Genomic DNA, 19,839 nt, shown 5'->3' with positions numbered 1-19,839 from the left:
CTTGGTGGAAGAGTGGGGTAACATCTCACAGAAAGAACTGGCAAATCTGGTACAGTCCATGAGGAGGAGATGCACTGCAGTACTTAATGCAGCTGGATGCCACACCAGATATTGACTTACTTTTGATTTTGACCCCCACTTTGTTCAGGGACACATTATTCAATTTCTGTTAGTCACATGTTTGTGGAACTTGTTCAGTTTATGTCTCAGTTGAATCTTATGTTCATACAAATATTTACACGTTAAGTTTGCTGAAAATCAATGCAGTTAACAGTGAGAGGACATTTATTTTTTTGCTGAGTTCAGGTGCGCATTCTTCTCTCTTCCATAGCAGGCATAAAAGAAACACAGACCGGACAAGTGGGTGCAATGGATTATGTTCATTGTAGGTAATTACCATGTTTTCTGCACTGTAACTACTATCATTACACAGTTCAGGCTGGATCTGATTTATCGCTAGAGAAACTGTGCAATATGCACATAGAGCACAGAGAAAAAAACTAAAACGAAACAATTAGTTGCTTAAGGACAAAAATTAGCAGACAACAGGTGAAGTAAGTTGAAATTAAGTTTGTTCAACATTCTGACTTGTAATGAGACTGTTCAGGAATGCTGAGCCTACGTTATGTTAGAGATGAATGTGCAAGTATTTCAATCTCCGATTCTAAAAGAGGCTACCTGTGTATGTATTGGGGCATGGCAGTATAAGCTCAGGCATATGTATAATTTCTAGATTTTTTTGCATTTCAATGCAGTATTATCGTAAGTAAACTGACAAACTGAAACAATTACAAAAATAAACAAACTGTTCCAACAGCAAGTAGAAGTTGATTATGTGTACTGTCATGTGGAATAGAAGTGTGCTCTTTCAATTAAATGTCTGTCTACTACTATAAGTTCTGACTTACCACAAACCTTTGACATAGCTATGCCAGTTATTGGCCTAAACAGCTGTGATGTGGATGGGATACAAAGGAGCTCACAATCATGTATGTTTATGTGGTTTATTTATGAAAACAAAGGAACTCAGAAAAATATGGTATCCCATGTAAATAATTACATCAAATATTAACTTTTTGTTTGCCCAGCATCCCTATGTAATTTCACCCTTAAACCCTAAAACTACAACACAAATCTTTAATTCTCAAAGATTGATGTCTACAGAAGTTACAATACAGTGCTAAAAAATATTTCAGAAAGTTACAGCAGGAGTGCATGCAAATACATAAAATGATTTTATTAAAATATAAAAATTATCTATTATATGTTGAACAAGAACTAAAATGAACAAATAAGTGAATATGGTGAAAACAATTCGTATGACATCCCTCAGGCAAAAACAGCTTTTTTTTATGTAAGAGGTTGTCTGAATCTGTATAATGAGGTTAATGGGGATTTAGCAGATCAAGTTTAAAACATCACCACTACTAACAACTAACCAAATGATCTCAGCTTCGTGAACTGCAGTTGTAAATTATCTAAAATTGATAGAAAATACACTTACCATCTCAGAAATTACAGATACATAATTGTAAAAATCCAGTCACAACAGGTGTATTGTAAAAGGTAAACAAGGAGTTTGAATTCATGATTCTGAATTTGGAAGGAAGACTAGGTTGTGTATTATGACACATCTACCTAGTTCTGTTTACAGAGGTCTTTGTAATGCTCAAATATGAACAAAATAACAATACGATTATTTACTTTTAGATTCTAATTTTCTGTCTTGTGTACGTTTTTGTACACGTAGCGATTAGTTGTTTACACAGAGGAGACAGAGAGCCCATTGCTCTCCACTCTTAAAAGAAACAGGCTATACTGTGAGTGTTAATTCACCTACATATGGAATACAACCATAAGGTTCAAATGAAAGACTAGCTCAAACACAGACAAAGGAAAAAGTTATAACATTCAATAATGAAAGTTGTCAGATATGGCACATGCCAAATATACAAACAGGCTGGGAAACAAACCACAAGAGTGTGTGATGTGTGTTACATCTTAGTAGGGGAGCATTTAACATTAACACTGGCTGCAAAAAGTGAATTTGTATATGCCACCACATACTGTGGACAGAATATCAAAGCATGAGACTCAAAAATAATCTTTAAGACAATCAGAAAATGTATCAAACAGCAACTTTACTTTGCCATAAATGTGTAGATAAAACACTCAGTAAATACAAGTAGGGCCATGATTAAGTCAATGTATCACTCAATCGCAGTCTAGTGTTAACCGTCAACTACATTGAACAGACCCTTGAGACAACAGATATACAAACACTGAATGGAGAATGGAAGATTGAGAACAAAAATAAACAGTTATCAATTCTCTTCTATAGATGATCGTTAAAACCATTTGTTTTACATTGTCAACAAAAATTGTATGTATGACCATAAAAATAACAATTATCTTAATTTCTTAAATATAGCTGTATCCATAAAACCGAAAAAAAAAAATGGAATAATGTGTGGTGGCAAAGGTCAAACTAGAGGCAACATCCATCCCAGGAAGAGAACGACCATATTTGTTCCTTGAGGCAATTTTGTCCAAACCAAAATCAATCTCAGTGTTTCTTAACGGTTTACTACTTATGTAACATAGCCTTTAAAAAATTATAATATTAACTAAACGCATGTTGTTCTGGTGATACCAGGCATTTCCCTTTAAGGGCCAGCAAAAACAAATCCTGACTATGTTCAGTCAGCTATATCTTCTTACACGTTTCCTATGTTTTTCTTTAAAGGCATATCTAAATACAAAACATTATCAATATCCTCATCATCGAAAGTCTTTTCATTATCTTATAAAAGTCATCCAGGGGAAGAAAAAAAGAGAGCAGACTACTAGCTAGAAAGGGGGGTAAATTAACTACGGTAAGAGAGGGACTGGACTGTATGTGGGTCTTTCTCTGATCAATCGGAGTCACTGCTTTCTGAGCTGGAGCCACTGGAGCTGCTGCTGCCAGAGTCAGAAGAGCTGCTGCTGCCACTCATTCGAGAGGTGCCCCCTGCTGGCGCCGAGCCTGCCTTCTCTGCACAGGAGAAGGAAGGAGGTAAGGGGAAAGTTAATACTGAGGCATACAGTCAAATCCAGACATATCAACTACAGAAAACAGACAAACATCCTTTTCACAGAGAGCATCAATGGGAGAAGGGAGTAGTACACAGCGGTGTACGCGATTTTCAGTTTCTTGGCAATTTCTCACATGGAATAGCCTTCATTTCGCAGAACAAGAAAAGACAGACGAGTTTCAGAAGAAAGGTCTTTGTTTCTGCCCATTTTGAGCCTGTAATCGAACCCACAAATGCTGATGCTCCAGATATTCAACAAGTCTAAAGAAGGACAGTTTTATTGCTTCTTTAATCAGTACAACAGTTTTCAGCTGTGCTAACGTAATTGTAAAAGCGTTTTCTAATGATCTATTAGCCTTTTAAAATTATGAACTTGGATTAGCTAACACAATGTGACATTGGAACACAGGAGTGATTGTTGCTGATAATGGGCCTCTGTAGGCCTATGCAGATATTCCATTTTAAAAAATCTGCCATTTCCAGCTGCAATAGTAATTTACAACATTAACAATGTCTACACTGTATTTCTGATCAATTTTATGTTATTTTAATGGACAAGAAATGTACATATACATTCTAGAGGTTACCGATTAATCGGAATGGCCAATTAATTAGGGCCGATTTCAAGTTTTCATAACAATCGGAAATCGGTATTTTTGGGTGCGGATTTTGCAGATTTTTTAAATACCTTTTATTTAACTAGGCAAGTCAGTTAAAGAACACATTCTTATTTTCAATGACGGCCTAGGAACGGTGGGTTAACTTTTTATGGCTGCAGGGGCAGTATTGATTAGCTTGGATGAAAGGTGCCCATATCAAACGGCCTGCTCCTCAGTCATTGTTGCTAATATTTACATATTATTATTAGTATTGGATAGAAAACACTCTGAAATTTCTAAAACTGTTTGAATTATGTCTGTGCGTATAACAGAACTCATATAGCAGGCCTGAGAAATTCCACTTCCTGTTTATTTTTCTGGAGGTGGCAGATTTTCAACCAAGGTCTCATTGAAATTACAGCGAGATATGGATGAGTTTTCCTTCCTATGCCTTCCACTAGATGTCAGCAGTCAATAGAACATTGTCTGATGACTCTAATGTGAAGGGGGGTCGATTGACACAGGAAATAGTCACCACAGCCATGAGTGGACCATGCTTTCACCAGGCGCGTTCACAGGGGAAGGACTTGCGTTCCACCGCTCATCTAAAGTAATTCTAATTCTCCGGTTGGAAAGTTATTAAAGATATATGTAAACAACATTCTAAAGATTGAATCAGTACATCGTTTCTACTGACTGTTACGGAAGTTTTGGACATTTCATCACGTTATAGTGGATGTGCTTTGTGACTTTGGAATTGTTTACCAAATGCGCTAACCAAAGTAGCTAATTGGACATAAGTAATGGACATTTTCGAACAAATCAAGCATTTTTTGTGGACCTGGGATTTCTAGGACTGCATTCTGATGAAGTTCATCAAAGGTAAGGAAACATTTATCATGTATTTTCTGGTTTCTGTTGACTCCAACACAGAGGCTAATTTCGCTACTGTTCTGAGTGCCGTCTCAGATTATTGCATGGGTTGCTTTTTCCGTGAACTTATTTTGAAATCTGACACAGCGGTTGCATTAAGGAGAGGCATAGTATCTATAATTCCATGTGTATAACTTGTATTATCATCTACATTTATGATGAGTATTTCTGTTGAAACGATGTGGCTATGCAAATTCACTTGATGTTTTTGGAACTAGTGAATCTAAATAGCCAATGTAAACTCAGATTTTTTTTATATAAATATGAACTTTATCAAACAAAACATGCATGTATTGTGTAACATGAAGTCCTATGAGTGTCATCAGATGAAGATAATTCAAGGTTAGTGATTAATTTTATCTTTATTTATGCTTTTTGTGAATGCTATATTTTGCTGGAAAATGGCTGTGTGGTTTGGTCGAGACCTAAACAATCGTTTGTAGTGCTTTCGCTGAAAAGCTGATTTGAAATCAGACACTTTGGTGGGATTAACAATGAGAATAGCTTTAAAATGATAAGACACATGTACATTTTAGGAATTGTAATTATGAGATTTCTGTGGTTTGAATTTGGCACCCTCTATTTTCACTGGTAGTTGTCATATCGATCCCGATATCGGGATTGCAGCCATAACAGGTTACCTGCCTCGTTCAGGGACAGAACGACAGATTTTCACCTTGTCAGCTCGGGGGATCCAATCTTGTAACCTTACAGTTAACTAGTCCAACGCTCTAACCACCTGCCTCTCATTGCACTCCACGAGGAGCCTGCCTGTTACGCAAATGCAGTAGAAGCCAAGGTAAGTTGCCAGCTAGCATTAAACTTATCTTATAAAAAACAATCAATCAATCATAAATCACTAGCTATAACTACACATGGTTGATGATATTACTAGTTTATCTAGCGTGTCCTGCGTTGCATATAATCGATGCAACGCTGGGGGATGATTTAACAAAAGCGCATTTGTGAAGAACGCACAATTGTTGGACGACTGTACCTAACCATAAACACCAATGCCTTTCTTAAAATCAATACACAGAAGTATACATTTTTAAACCTGCATATTTAGCTAAAAGAAATCCATGTTAGCCGGCAATATTAACCAGGTGAAATTGTGTCATTTCTCTTGCGTTCATTGCACGCAGAGTCAGGGTATATGCAACAGTTTGGGCAGCCTGGCTCATTGCGAACTAATTTGCCAGAATTGTACGTAATTAAGACATAACATTGAAGGTTGTGTAATGTAACAAGAATATTTAGACTTAGGGATGCCACACGTTAGATAAAATACCGAACGGTTCCGTATTTCACTGAAATAAAAGTTTGTTTTCGAAATTATAGTTTCCGGATTCGACCATATTAATGACCAAAGGCTTGTATTTCTGTGTGTTATTATGTCATAATTAAGTCTATGATTTGATAGAGCAGTCTGACTGAGCGATGGTAGGCAGCAGCAGGCTCGTAAGCATTCATTCAAACAGCACTTTCGTGCATTTTGCCAGCAGCTCTTTGCAAGCACAGCGCTATTTATGACTTCAATCCTATCAGCCTAATGGATGGTGTAACCAATGTGAAATGGCTAGCTAGTTAGCTGGGTGTGCGCTAATAGCGTTTCAAACGTCACTCGCTCTGAGACTTGGAGTAGTTATTCCCCTTGCTCTGCAAGGCTTTTGTGGAGCGATGGGTAACGCTGCTTCGAGTGTGGCTGTTGTCGATGTGTTATAAATATAAAAACTATATTACCTAAAACCTCTTACCTTGGAATATTGAAGTCTCGTGTTAAAAGGAACCACCAACTTTCATGTTCTCATGTTCTGAGCAAGGAACTCAAACGTTAGCTTTTTTACATGGCACATATTGCACTTTTACTTCTCCAACACTTTGTTTTTGAATGATTTAAACCAAATGGAACATGTTTAATTATTTATTTGAGGCTAAATGGATTTTTATTTATGTATTATATTAAGTTAAAATAAGTGTTCATTCAGTATTGTTGTAATTGTCATTATTACAAATAAAAAATAAAAATCGTCCGATTAAATCGGCAGCGGCTTTTTTGGCCCGCCAATAATCGGTATCGGTATTGAAAAATCATAATCGGTCGACCTCTAATACAAACATATATACACACACATACATATATACACACATACATACACACACACACAAATACAGTTGAAGTCGGAAGGTTACATACACTTAGGTTGGAGTCATTAAAACTCATTTTTTTAACCACTCCACAAATTTCTTGTTAACAAACTATAGTTTTGGCAAGTCTTGTGCATGACACAAGTAATTCTTCCAACAATTGTTTACAGACATATTATTTCACTGTATCACAATTCCGGTGGGTCAGAAGTTTACATACACTAAGTTGACTGTGCCTTTAAACAGCTTTAGAAGCTTCTGATAGGCTAATTGACATCATTTGAGTCAATTGGAGGTGTACCTGTGAATGTATTTCAAGCCCTACCTTCAAACTCAATGCCTCTTTGCTTGACATCATGGGAAAATCAAAAGAAATCAGCAAAAATAGTAGATCACCTGTTTGGTTCATCCTTGGGAGCAATTTCCAAATGCCAGAAGGTACCACATTCATTTGTACAAACAATAGTACGCAGGTATAAACATCATGGAGCCACGAAGTCGTCATACCGCTCAGGAAGGAGACGCGTTCTGTCTCCTAGAGATGAACGTACGTTGGTGCAAAAGTGCAAATCAATCCCATAACAACACCAAAGGATCTTGTAAAGATGCTGGTGGAAACAGGTACAAAAGTATCTATATCCACAGTAAAACGAGTCCTATCAACATAACCTGAAAGGCCACTCAACAAGGAAGCTACTGCTCCAAAAATTGCCATAAAATAGCCAGACTACGGTTCGCAACTGCACATGGGGACAAACATTGTACTTTTTGGAGAAATGTCCTCTGGTCTGATGAAACAAAAATAGAACTGTTTGGCCATAATGACCATCGTTATGTTTGGAGGAAAAAGGGGGAGGCTTGCAAGCCGAAGAACACCATCCCAACCATGAAGCACAGGGGTGGCAGCATCATGTTGTGGAGGTGCTTTGCTGCAGGAGGGACTGGTGCACTTCACAAAATAGATGGCATCCTGAGGAAGGAAAATGATGTGGATGTATTGAAGCAATATCTCAAGACATTAGTCAGGAAGTCAAAGCTTGGTCGCAAATGAGTCTTACAAATGGACAATGACCCCAAGCATACTTCCAAAGTTGTGGCAAAATGGCTTAAGGACAACAAAGTCAGGGTATTGGAGTGGCCATCACAAAGCCCTGACCTCAATCCTATAGAAAATTTGTGGGCAGAACTGAAAAAGTTACAGTTCAGTTACACCAGCTCTGTCAGGAGGAATGGGCCAAAATTCACCCAACTTTTGCAGGTCTTTTGCAAGTTAAACAATTTCAAGGCAATGCTACCAAATACTATTTGAATGTATGTAAACTTCTGACCTACTGGGAATGGGAATGTGATGACCTACTGGGAATGTGATAAAAGCTTTAATAAATCACTCTCTACAATTATTCACATTTTTAAAATAATTTTACTAGGATTAAATGTCAGGAATTGTGAAAAACTAAGTTTTAATGTATTTGGCTAAGGTGTATGTAAGCTTCTGACTTCAACTGTGTACACACACACACACACACGAGGTCGAACCGATTATGATTTTTCAACGCCGAAACCGATTGTTGGAGGACCAAAAAAGCCGATACCGATTAATCGGACGATTTTTCTACATTTGTAATAATGACAATTACAACAATACTGAATGAACACTTATTTTAACTTAATATAATACATAAATAAAAATATATTTAGTCTCAAATAAATAATGAAATAAGTTCAATTTGGTTTAAATAATGCAAAAACAGTGTTGGAGAAGAAAGTAAAAGTGCGATATGTGCCATGTAAAAAAGCTAATGTTTAAGTTCCTTGCTCAGAACATGAGAACATATGGAAGCTGATGGTTCCTTTTAACAAGAGTCTTCAATATTCCCAGTTAAGAAGTTTTAGGTTGTAGTTATTATAGGACTATTTCTCTTTATACCATTTGTATTTCATATACCTTTAACTATTGGATGTTCTTATAGGCACTACAGTATTGCCAGCCTAATCTCGGGAGTTGATAGGCTTGAAGTCATAAACAGCGCTGTGCTTCAAGCATCGCCTCTACACTGTTGACGTTGAGACTGCTGTTTTGCGGGTACTATATAATAAAGCTGCCAGTTGAGGACTTGTGAGGCGTCTGCTTCTCAAACTTGACACTCTAATGTACTTGTCCTCTTGCTCAGTTGTGCACCGGGGCCTCCCACTCTTTCTATTCTGATTAGAGCCAGTTTGCGCTGTTCTGTGAAGGAGTAGTAAACAGCATGTACCAGATCTTCAGCTTCTTGGAAATTTCACGCCTTCATTTTTTAGAACAAGATTAGACTGACGAGTTTCAGAAGAAAGGTCTTTGTTTCTAGCCATTTTGAGCCTGAAATCTAACTCACAAATGCTGGTGCTCCAGATACACAACAAGTTTAAAGTTTTATTGCTTCCTTAAATCAGAACAACAGTTTTCAGCTGTGCAAATGTAATTGCAAAAGGGTTTTCTAATGATCAATTAGCCTTTTAAAATTATAAACTTGGATTAGCTAACACAACGTGCCATTGGACAGTTGCTGATAATGGGCCTCTATACACCTATGTAGATAGTCCATAAAGAAAATAAGCCGTTTCCAGCTACAATAGTGATTTACAACATTAACAATGCCTACACTGTATTTCTGATCAATTTGATGCCATTTTAAATGGACAAAAAAAAATGTGCTTTTCTTTCAAAGACAAGGAAATTACTAAGTGACCCCAAACTTTTGAACGGTAGTGTGTATATATAAAAAATAAATTACAAGGGGCAGTTTGGAAAAACATATCCTGTCCGAATCGTCCTCTGGATTAACAGACATTCTGTGATAATAAATACATAACCAACTAGTCCCAAAGCGAATAGGGCATTAGCCTTAATAATAACTCCTGCAGAACTAAGCATTCCTTGCAGTAAAATTATACACCAAATGTACACAAAATTTGGACTTGGGAACAGGAGTAGAGAAATATGATTTCTTTCTGCATCTTGAGAGAATGCAATGCTCAGTTAGCACCTCTAAAGATTGTATCTATCTTCATCATGAAAGCATCATAAAAGGTGATAGTATATCAACGAGTGATGTAAAGTACTAAAGTAAAAATTCTTTAAAGTATCAGAACTTCACCATTTATAATTTTGACAACCATTACTTCAATACATTCCTAAATAAAATAATGTACTTTTTACTCCATACATTTTCCCCTACACCCATTTTACATTTTGAATGCTTAGCATGACAGGAAAATTGTCCAATCCGCACACTTATTAAGAGAACATCCCTGGTCAACCCTATTGCCCCTGATCTGGCTGACTCATAGCACACATGCTTTGTTTGTAAATGATGTCTGAGTGTTGGAGTGTTTCCCTGGCTATCTGTAAATAAATATTTTTTTTTTAAACAAGAAAACAGTGCTGTCTGGTTTGCTTAATAAGGATTTTTAAAATTATTTATATGTTTACTTTTGATACTTAAGTATATTTTAAATCAAATACTTTTAGACAAGAATTTCACTTGGTGACTCAACTTTTACTTGAGTCATTTTCTATTAAGTTATCTTTAATTTAATCAAGTACGACGATTGGGTAATTTCAACCACATAAAATATGCATTGATGCCGAACTGAAACACGTTGGGTCGTTTTCACAGTATTCTTTTTCCTTACAACTGATCAAACTGATGTCATTTGGACATTTTTTACAGAAAGTCTTACGTTAGTTTTTTTTACTGTATTGCATTTTATTTTCTCCCCAGTCCCGAAAGGTTTTAGCATTGCGAAAGACGACAGAGAAAAGTTTATAGAGGTCACCTAGATTGAAGCATTCATTCTATCAAGCTATTACATTATTCTGTTGAGCATGGGTATATTTAGTATTTTATGGAAACACATGACAAGAGAAGCTAAGTACATCTAATTATAGACAAGTTGACTAACAAATAGCCTACCAAAATGTTGGATATTATAAGCAGAAACATATCTAAATCAGGCAAAACAAAATCCTGCACACACACTCCAAAAATTGTTCTGCAGTCTGACCGTAGCCTACAGCGCACTTTCTATATTTACGTGTTAGGTTGGGTGCAGGCCTCAGAGTTTCACTTTATCGCATATGGTTGCGGATGGGTTATTTGCAATTGCGGGCGGGTGAACAAACAGTTGACCCATTTCACCACTACCACAGCACAACGCCTCTTCCCCATTTCACCTAGATATTTTTTGTATATGTATTGAAATGTAGGCTGTGTGTGCCGTTTCTAAATTCATGTAGTTCTGTCCTCGTACTTTACTTGTCTATTTATGTTCTGTAATATGTCATGTTTCATGTGGAACCCAGGAAGAATAGCTGATGGTTTCACAACAGCTAATGGGGATCCTAATAAAATACCAAAAAGCAAATGTGCAAAGGGTGGGAGGGTGAGTAACATCCGTGTTAAAAAGGGGGGGAACAAATGCAAGGGAGCATCTAGTAAACAGGCAGAGAAAAGAGGTTTACCCCTGAAGAACCAGGTAACCATTAGCGACTGGAGAAGGGCATCTGTAAAAACAACAATTGTAATAGCTCACAACTTACGTAAAAGTTTCCGCTGCTTTTTTTGCAAACAGGACTTGACGTATCGTTCGAGCTCACGAAGGGTAGAGGGCTTGAGTGTCTCAAAGTCTATCTCTATCTCGTCCGGATTGGAGTCACGCAGGGAAGGCTCCCGGGCCTGGATGATGTGGACCACCCTGCCCAACTTCTCACCCGGAAGACGGTTGATGTCCAGGCTAAGCTGGCGCTTCTCGTCGTATGACATGGGAAGGGACGGCTCCTCTTCAGACTCGTTGTTCGCCACCGCCACCTTGGTCCCTTTCTTTGTTTGCCTGAAAATGTTTTGGTCAGATCTTTGATAGGCCTACGGGTTTTGCCTCTCTCAGGATGCTCAAATTACCACTGAGAGAAGTTTAAAGTACAGATGATTTACATCTGGATCAGACTACAAGGGGAAAGTGTAACACAGCAGAGCTTAACACTGTTACAACAAGTGGCATGGGTAATGATGATTCATCCAAAAGTTCAAGTTCCCTGCAGTAAATGAGCAAATTAATTGTGACAAATTACAAAACGGATACAGTGCCTTCAGATAGTATTCATATCCCTTAACTTATTCCACATTTTGTTGTGTTACAGCCTGAATTCAAAATGTATTAGATATTTTTATTTTTTTTACACACAACGCAGCATAAAGATGGCGTGAAACTATGTTTTTCTAATTTACATAAGTATTCACACCCGAGTCGATACATGTTAGAATAATTTAAGTCAAAACTAACTAGGCCACTCAGGAACATTCATTATCGTCTTGGTAAGCAACTCCAGTGTATATTTGGCCTTGTGTTTTAGGTTATTGTCCAGCTGAAAGGTGAATGTCTCCCAGTGTCTGTTGGAAAGCAGACTGAACCAGGTTATCCTCTAGGATTTTGCCTGTGCTTAGCTCTATTCCGTTTCTTTTTATCCCCTCAAAAAACTCCCTAGTCCTTGCTGATGACGATCATACCCATAACATGGTGCAGCCATGCTTGAAAACATGAACAGTGGTACTCAGTGATGTATTGGATTGGCCCCCAACATAACAGTTTGTATTCAAGACAAAGTACATTTCTTTGCCAATTTTTTTGCAGTTTTACTTTAGTGCCTTTTTGCAAATCTGATGCATGTTTTGGAATATCTTTTAGTCTGTACAGGCTTCCTTCTATTCACTTTGTCATTTTAGGTTATTATTGTGGAGTAACTACAATGTTGTTGATCCATCCTCAGTTTTCTCCTATCACAGTCATTAAACTCCATAACTGACTTCAAGTCACCATTGGCCTCATGGTGAAATCCCTGAGCGGCTTCCTTCCTCTCTGGTAACTGAGTTAGGAAGGATGCCTGTATCTTTGTAGTGACTGGGTGTATTGATTCACCATCAAAAGTGTAATTTAACTTCACCATGCTCAAAGGGATATTTAATTTCTGCTTTTTACACATCTACCAATAGGTGCCATTTGCGAGGCATTGGCCTTTGTGATTAAATCTGTGTATGAAATTCACTCCTTGACTGAGGAAGCTTACAGATAATTGTAGGTGTGGGGTACAGAGATGAGGTAGTCATTCAAAAATCATGTTAAACACTATTGCACACAGAGTACATTTTTACTCCTGAACTTATTTAGGCTTGCCATAACAAAGGGTTTAAATAATTATTGACTCAAGACATTTCAGCTTTTAATTTTTAATTTCTAAAAACATAATTCCAGTATTGTGTGTACGCCAGTGACACAAAAGTTTAAATTCAAGCTGTAACACAACAACATTTGGAAAAAGTCAAGGGGTGTGAATACTTTCTCAAGGCACTGTATGATAAGACTGGGCAGTAGTACCTGGTAGCCGCCCCCGTGCGGTTTGGTTTCCGGGCTGGAGCCTTCTTCTGATTAGCTGGCTTGGTTTGCTGTGTTGACTTGGGCATCTTCTCGTCATCAGCCTTCCCCTTGTTGGCTTTGTCTTTGTCTTTGTCTTTCTTCTTATCTTTTTGCCTTTTCTCCATTTTCTTTGGTTTACTTACTGGGGCCTGCGACAGAACAGCCAGCTGTTCATGAACGGCCTTCAGCTGAGGAGAGAAGCAGAATAAAGAGTCACCGGTGAGCCCAGATGTTGGTTTATATAGGGTAAAGTGGATGCAGAGACTGGGACAAGGTACTGGAAGTGATGGAAAAATACAGACATCAAGGGTTAGCTATTGTGGGATGTAGGTATGTGTAACCTGTTGCAGAAAATGTCTTGGACCATTATGTCACAATTATGACAGTTATATTGGCCCTAGGAGGAACGTTTTATTTTCCATTGACTTTGAAGGGGTCTCATTTTCTAGCCAATTCATGGGTTTGCTTGATTTACTTAACTTTTACAGGGTTGCTGCATCTTAAATCATCCTCAAGTTACCTTATTCATGTATTGTATGTGCATTAATTAACTATACACTACTCATATTTCTACATATATTCTCAAATGAAAGCTCAGGAAACAATCAGGAGTGTGTGTGTAAATAGTGTACAGTCATTGATCTCATAAAAACAGTAAGGGAAAAAAAGGAGTCTCATTAAATAATTTCCCATTGGCCTCTGGAAAAAAGCTGTCAGAGAAGCACACCGGGCCACCAGCCTGTACTGTAGCTGTCTACCGAAAACTTTAAAACAATAAGGAAATGCTGACTCCCAAAGTGATGCATTGACTGATTGCTTTTTGAAGAAACAAGTAATATAAAACAGAAAAAGAAAACGATAACATATAATTGTGAACGTTCTCAGTGACACTTCCTTGTCTTCAGCACAAAGACATTGTTCTTTAGGAGTTATTCAACTTGAAAAAAGGAAGAAATACTGAACCTACAACGCAACAAAAGCATTTGAAATCATTGCCAGAATCATCAAGAAAACACTAACATCACCAGCAAACACTGTGACCACCATGAAAACTAACATTTCCCATTTTTAAACCACTAAAAGAATGCAACAATGGGAGAAAAAGTAACTACCTGCATCTCACAAAAAGCCTTAAAAAGGAATATCTAGGGCTACATGTCAAAGAGCAAGCTGACTACTGAGGGAAATACCTTTAGCACACTTACAACCTGTTTAATAGTTCTCATCCCCACATGTAACCCTCTACCGCTCTTTCAACAAGGTGCAATACAAAAATAAAACGTTTTGTGGGGACGGGGAAGTAAGAGATAAATCACCTGAAAACGTTTGGCACACCCGTTTTTTCCCCCCGCCCTGTTACCATTGGGATGCTCCACAGTGATTTGCTGGTAAGAAAGCCAAAGGGGAAATCAGGGGACAAAGATAGAAAACTCCAAGATCATGTTAACATTCTAGTAGCACAACAAACTATTTCATTAGAGCTAAATACTGTCACCATTGGTATGAATGAAATGTAAAACATTGCTCTAAAAATGTGAGCTCTACAGTTTCAGCATGCAAGCCATAATACCAAGTTATTCTAACAGTTTATTTCAGCATTTGTAGCGGCAGAGGGTTAACTATGTCACTTTTACTCTGGAGGGCTGGCTGAAAATCATCTCTGAACATCGTGGAGTGGCTTTGATTTTTAAGGGTTAGCGGTCTAAATCTGAAGTGGGGCATGAGGGGGGCATCTCCCTGTTCATCCATCCATGGGTTTTGGATCTTGGTCCTTGGTTGTGAGAACCCACCTGTTCCGAACCCACCTGTTCCTGCAGTTCGGCGAGCCGCGTGGCCCGCTCCTCCTCTGAGTCGGAGCTCTCCGAACTGGAGGTGTTGCCGCTGCTCTCACTGCTCTCTGTACTCTTGCTTACCACCGGCATGGTGGAGAGCTGGGTGGCTTCGATGGGCTCGTCCGGCATCTTGGCAAATCGCATCTCAAACACATCCTAAGAAACACAAGACAAGGGGTAGTTCAACCGACAGCTCTCCAATGAGGTGGTGTGAATATCTGATTAATCTTATCCTACCTGGAGCTTCCTGGCCATCGCAACAACCTCGTGGTCAGGGGGGTTGTACTTGTAGCAATTTGAAAACATTAACCGGACGTCTGTCGCAAAGCTTTGGGCATCTTGGTAATCCCGACCGTCCATTTTTTTCTGTGGATACAGAGCAAACAGTCAGAGCATTCTTATTGAGATAGAGATCTTTATAAAACTCTAAACAAATATATTAGCAAAACAGATGTAATTGTCCTCCCCTTAGCAGTGACTGTTGTTGAGGGATAGTTCCATTTGAACTATTCTTAACCACCAAATAAAAACATTGGTCAAATTATTTTCCTCCACCAAGTAAACAGCCAGGCTTTGGAGGGTAATTTAGAAGAGTTAGTAGTGAGTCGAGGGAGTGAATAGGGAACCTACTTTGACAGTGCTCAGGTCCATGGGGTGTTTGATTATCTCATGGTAGTCATGCAGTTCTAGCGCTTCTGCATCTACAGGCTTGTAGAAAGGCCAAGCGTGGGCCGTGTACTTCTTAGACAGCATCTCCTTCAGGATGACTTCGCAGTGCTTCAGCTGCTCGCCGAGCTTGCCTTTCTTGCCACTGAGCAGGGGCGCCTCTCCATCCTCTGTGTCCTTCTTGGGGGGCTTGACGGACCGCACTGTGCTCTCCCGCCTGGACAAGACATTCTCCTGTTTGGATTCTAGGAGCTGGGTAGGGGAGTCACTTCTACTGGCCGAGATTGCTGAGGTGGTGGGAGTTGTTGTGTCTGCTTTCCGCTTGACCCCCTTTTTCTGTGGAAATGACAATGTCCAAATGCAAATATATCAGTAGCCTGCTTCTCTATATATATATATATTCAATATATAGCATGTTAGAATTTCTCTCAGATTTCTAATGGATTATATCCTAAGACAACATTTTTACGAGTAGAACTGTAAAATACGCTCCCCACAAGAATCCTCCGTTAGACTGTAGAGCTAAATGAAAAGACCCCCTAGAGCGGCCTGTCTCTCTGGGACTTACTTTGATGACTGGCTGTGCCGTTGGAACCACAGCCATCATGGAGGCAGCAGTAGGCACAGCTCGGACAGGGGTAACAGATGTAATGGTTGGCACTGGTGTGGCTGCTATGACAGGTGTCTGACACAGAAGTGGAGGGGAGCTGGGGTAAGAAGATGGGGGTGAATCCGTCGACTCACCCTGTGCTTGGCTCTCTGCAAGAAAGATGATGGAAGCAAAAAGGTGTAAATGACAGACATTTCCTCAGCGCATGAGTCCCTATCAACTGTGAAAGGCTGGACTTGCCTGCACTAACGGGCCCTCCTGGTTTGCGGGCTGCTTTGACTTTGGGCACCGGTGGTAGCAGCTCCACCTCCTCCTGAGGCATTTGGGCCACTTTCTGTAAGAATATCTTCTCTAGAGCTTGGGCCATCAGCACAATGTCATCTGTAGGCTGTGGGAACACAAGAAAGGATGAGTTATGGGTCAAGATTAAGGTGAACAAGGTCAGATGGTTCACTTGATCATAATCATCACAGCTATTAAAAATGCCTACGGGGCACCTCTAGACTGACTAGAGGAAGTATAAATACATCCTCCTCATAATGAGCCAAAATACAGTCCAAAAGTCTTCATCAATGTCACTGAAAAAACATTGTGTGTGTAAACATCTGTATGTGATCCAGTGAAAAAACTGCTAAAGGAAATAAGCTCTGTGAACTACTTGTTGAGTGCGGACCTTGTTGTTTTTCGCATCTATATTTTTATGAATGGCAAAGGAGAATTTACCTTGTTGTAGATATAACAGTTAGTAAACATTGTATTGAAGTCCTGCATACACTCGCTGGCACTCCAGTAGTAGTTATTCTCTAGCCTCTTCTTTATTGTTCCCATGTCCATTGGGCTCTTGATAACTTTATGATAGTCCTGTATGACAGCATCAAGAGGGAAGTAGAATTCACTATGAATGAGCAATAACAAAACAGCCAGGAAATAAAGAAAACATTTTAAGATGATGATTGTTCAACAATGAGGGGTTAGGGTTAGTTAGGAACAACACCAAAATGTACACACATCCACACAATGTATATATTAATATGCAACAGCCTACTTTTACCCAGAGGCAAATATTGTTAAAGCTAGAATCATTTGTTACTACATACATTTTAGACTTAGACATTAATGACATATACCCACTGATTCTTGGAGAATATAACTTAGAAATGTCTCATGAGCATAGTTCAACTGTCATACCCCATCAAAACCCAATATATAAGCCTGTTTCACTCCAATGTTTGTAAAACGTAAACAAACATTGTAGCCTCCAAACATGGTTAAAACTATGCATTTGATATTATGGATGGTCAGTCCTTGAATCCATAGCTCAGTCTATGAATTTGAGAGTGGTTACATTTCTCCAGGTCCATTCCTCAGCTTTTTACCAAAACAGAGGGGGGGTCCACACTTTGTTATTGTCTCAATTAAGGATTCTAGCATTAAGGCTCTGATTTTAGTACCCCATACTGACTACCAATAACAGAGAGAAAACTACTGAGTGTGGAATTGACTTACGGCGAGACATAATTTGATGGCATCCACAGGTGTGTAAAAGGGCCACGCAAACTGATGCTTCCATAGAGTCTTCACCACAACGTTCTGCATGTACTGTAGTTGGTTTGTTTTCCGGCCAGGCTTGTTGGGGTTGGTGAACTCTGGTGGCGAGGGATTGACAAGTGCTGGGGCGGACACAGGAACAGCCGACATACTGGCAACAGGAGAGCACTTCTTCCCTGTTCTACAAAACGTCTGAGTCTAGTGTTTTCAATAGATACTTTGCTCCTCTTTCAGCTCATTATTCCTCCAGCAGTACACACATCCCATCCACACCTGGGTGTATGTGCCCTGCCAAACAAATTGGTCAAATATTGGAATTAGAAAATTAAAGAAGTGCTGTTCAGAAAATATGAGACCTTCAGATGCCATCCTCACAGACAGTAGTCAAATCTCGAGTCAATTGGGCTAATATTTTATGAGAATGACTGAGCTATGGAGTGGTGGCTAAATTCTAATAAACTAAAAGTCAAATGAATCTAAAACGTGAGTACACATACATGTAGCCAAAGTAATATAGCCTACACAGACCACTTAGAATTCCTAACAGGGGCAAAGAAGTGAGTATTTCGCTGGGCAACAGCAATGATGCAGAGATCAACATTCACAAAAGTACACATTGTAGGATAATAAACTACGCCAACATCTGGCACGTTTAGCAATTACAAATCCATATGGCTAAATGTAGACAGATTAGCTAGTTACTCGACTGGGCGTACACCCTTTATTTCACAAAATAGTAGCCATTTACAATTTAGCGACCGGGTGCATATGGTTGTACATCACATCTATTCCTTTAAAAAGATGGCGGGCAGGGGGATGCTATAGCTGTTTGCTACAGTAACTAGCCTCTCAATAGGCAAAATGCTAAATGTGCACGCAATGCAAATGGCTAACTTACACACTAGTTCATGTGAAGTACAACTAAAATGCTGACCAGTGCGTTGTAAAAGCGCTGAAAATAATATGAAACGATAACTAGGTTACCATTTCAACTTTGCATACGACAAATGTAGCGTTAGCTAAGGTTAACTACTAGCCTAACAAATCCTCGCTAACTAAGCTTTGTATGCATTGTTTCAATCAAGGCGCCGAGCGGGCAGGCTGACTCAGAAAGCAACCTATGGATTGAGTGTATTGAGAAATACTTCGATATGCATCCCATCCTTTAAATTATACAAATCAGGAAAAAGTACATATTTTACTTTATTACTTTCTCAAGTGGCTCCAATGGTTGTTCGCTCGCAGTTTTCCGGTACCTTTTTATTTCAGCGAAGTAGCATAATAGACGGGTTATCGGCTGTCTGATATCCCATGCGCAATTTCGAGCAGCATCATGGTCCTTGTTGTGTTTTGGTGGGTAAAGCATTTGGAATTGGAGGTATGTCGCTAAATGACTGACTACATATCCCGGGATGCAGCTCCTTAAGCACAAGCCATGTTTTGGCACAGGGAGCGTTTGAGGGGTAAAGGCCAGAGATATCGCAGAAAAGAGGAGATAGAAATCCCATTGGACATTGACCAAAGACTGTCGACCAATCGTGTTTACGTTGTCATGTTGCGTCACGCTGTATCGTCACGCAACACTCCGAGTCTATATTTGTATTTTTGTGTTTAGGCTATCCCGAGTCGATAATCACCAAATAAAAGTAATTCCCTCGACCACGCCCACAGATTGTGGAAAACAAACAATCTTTCCGATGGACCACCATTGTAAAAATCTATTTTGTTATATAGGATAACAAAACATGCCAAAGCTGCTGTGTAATCAGGTAAAAAATCTTCAGGCTATTTGGCGTGGGAGTGAGAAATTTGGGGACACGGTGGCCAAGTAGGCTGCAAGTAGGTATTTGTGTGGAAAACATTTGATCACAAATAATCCATTTAACTTGTTAGTATACTCCACTCACTACTTGTATCTGTGTAGTCTATTTGTTTGTGTTGTTGGTCTTGGCTAGCTTAATGTTCTGTCGGTAGCTAGGTAG

The 19,839-nt window shown here is 39.0% G+C and overlaps 1 protein-coding gene across 6 annotated transcripts; it reads right to left on the bottom strand.

Annotated features, from left to right (window-relative positions):
• Positions 1-990: 990 nt before the first annotated feature.
• Positions 991-19,254, bottom strand: LOC112215746 (bromodomain-containing protein 3). Of its 6 annotated transcripts, none has more exons than XM_024375096.2 (12): positions 19,060-19,254; positions 17,816-18,145; positions 17,033-17,170; positions 16,550-16,697; positions 16,268-16,458; positions 15,664-16,035; positions 15,271-15,399; positions 14,992-15,189; positions 14,518-14,586; positions 13,163-13,389; positions 11,334-11,623; positions 991-3,034 (listed from the first exon to the last, which is right to left on the bottom strand). In XM_024375096.2, the coding sequence occupies exons 2-12, from the start codon at positions 18,005-18,007 to the stop codon at positions 2,916-2,918; spliced, it is 2,073 nt and encodes a 690-aa protein (XP_024230864.1). In that variant the 5' UTR covers positions 18,008-18,145; positions 19,060-19,254; the 3' UTR covers positions 991-2,915. The 6 variants fall into 6 exon arrangements, with proteins under 6 accessions (XP_024230864.1, XP_024230863.1, XP_024230866.1 ...); XM_024375095.2 differs by having other exon boundaries at positions 19,068-19,254; XM_024375098.2 differs by having other exon boundaries at positions 15,007-15,189; positions 19,068-19,253.
• Positions 19,255-19,839: the final 585 nt, after the last annotated feature.

This window comes from Oncorhynchus tshawytscha, linkage group LG16 (assembly GCF_018296145.1).
Source record: "Oncorhynchus tshawytscha isolate Ot180627B linkage group LG16, Otsh_v2.0, whole genome shotgun sequence".
NCBI classification, from domain to species: Eukaryota; Metazoa; Chordata; class Actinopteri; order Salmoniformes; family Salmonidae; genus Oncorhynchus; species Oncorhynchus tshawytscha.
This window is presented reverse-complemented; position numbering and strand designations above follow the sequence as displayed.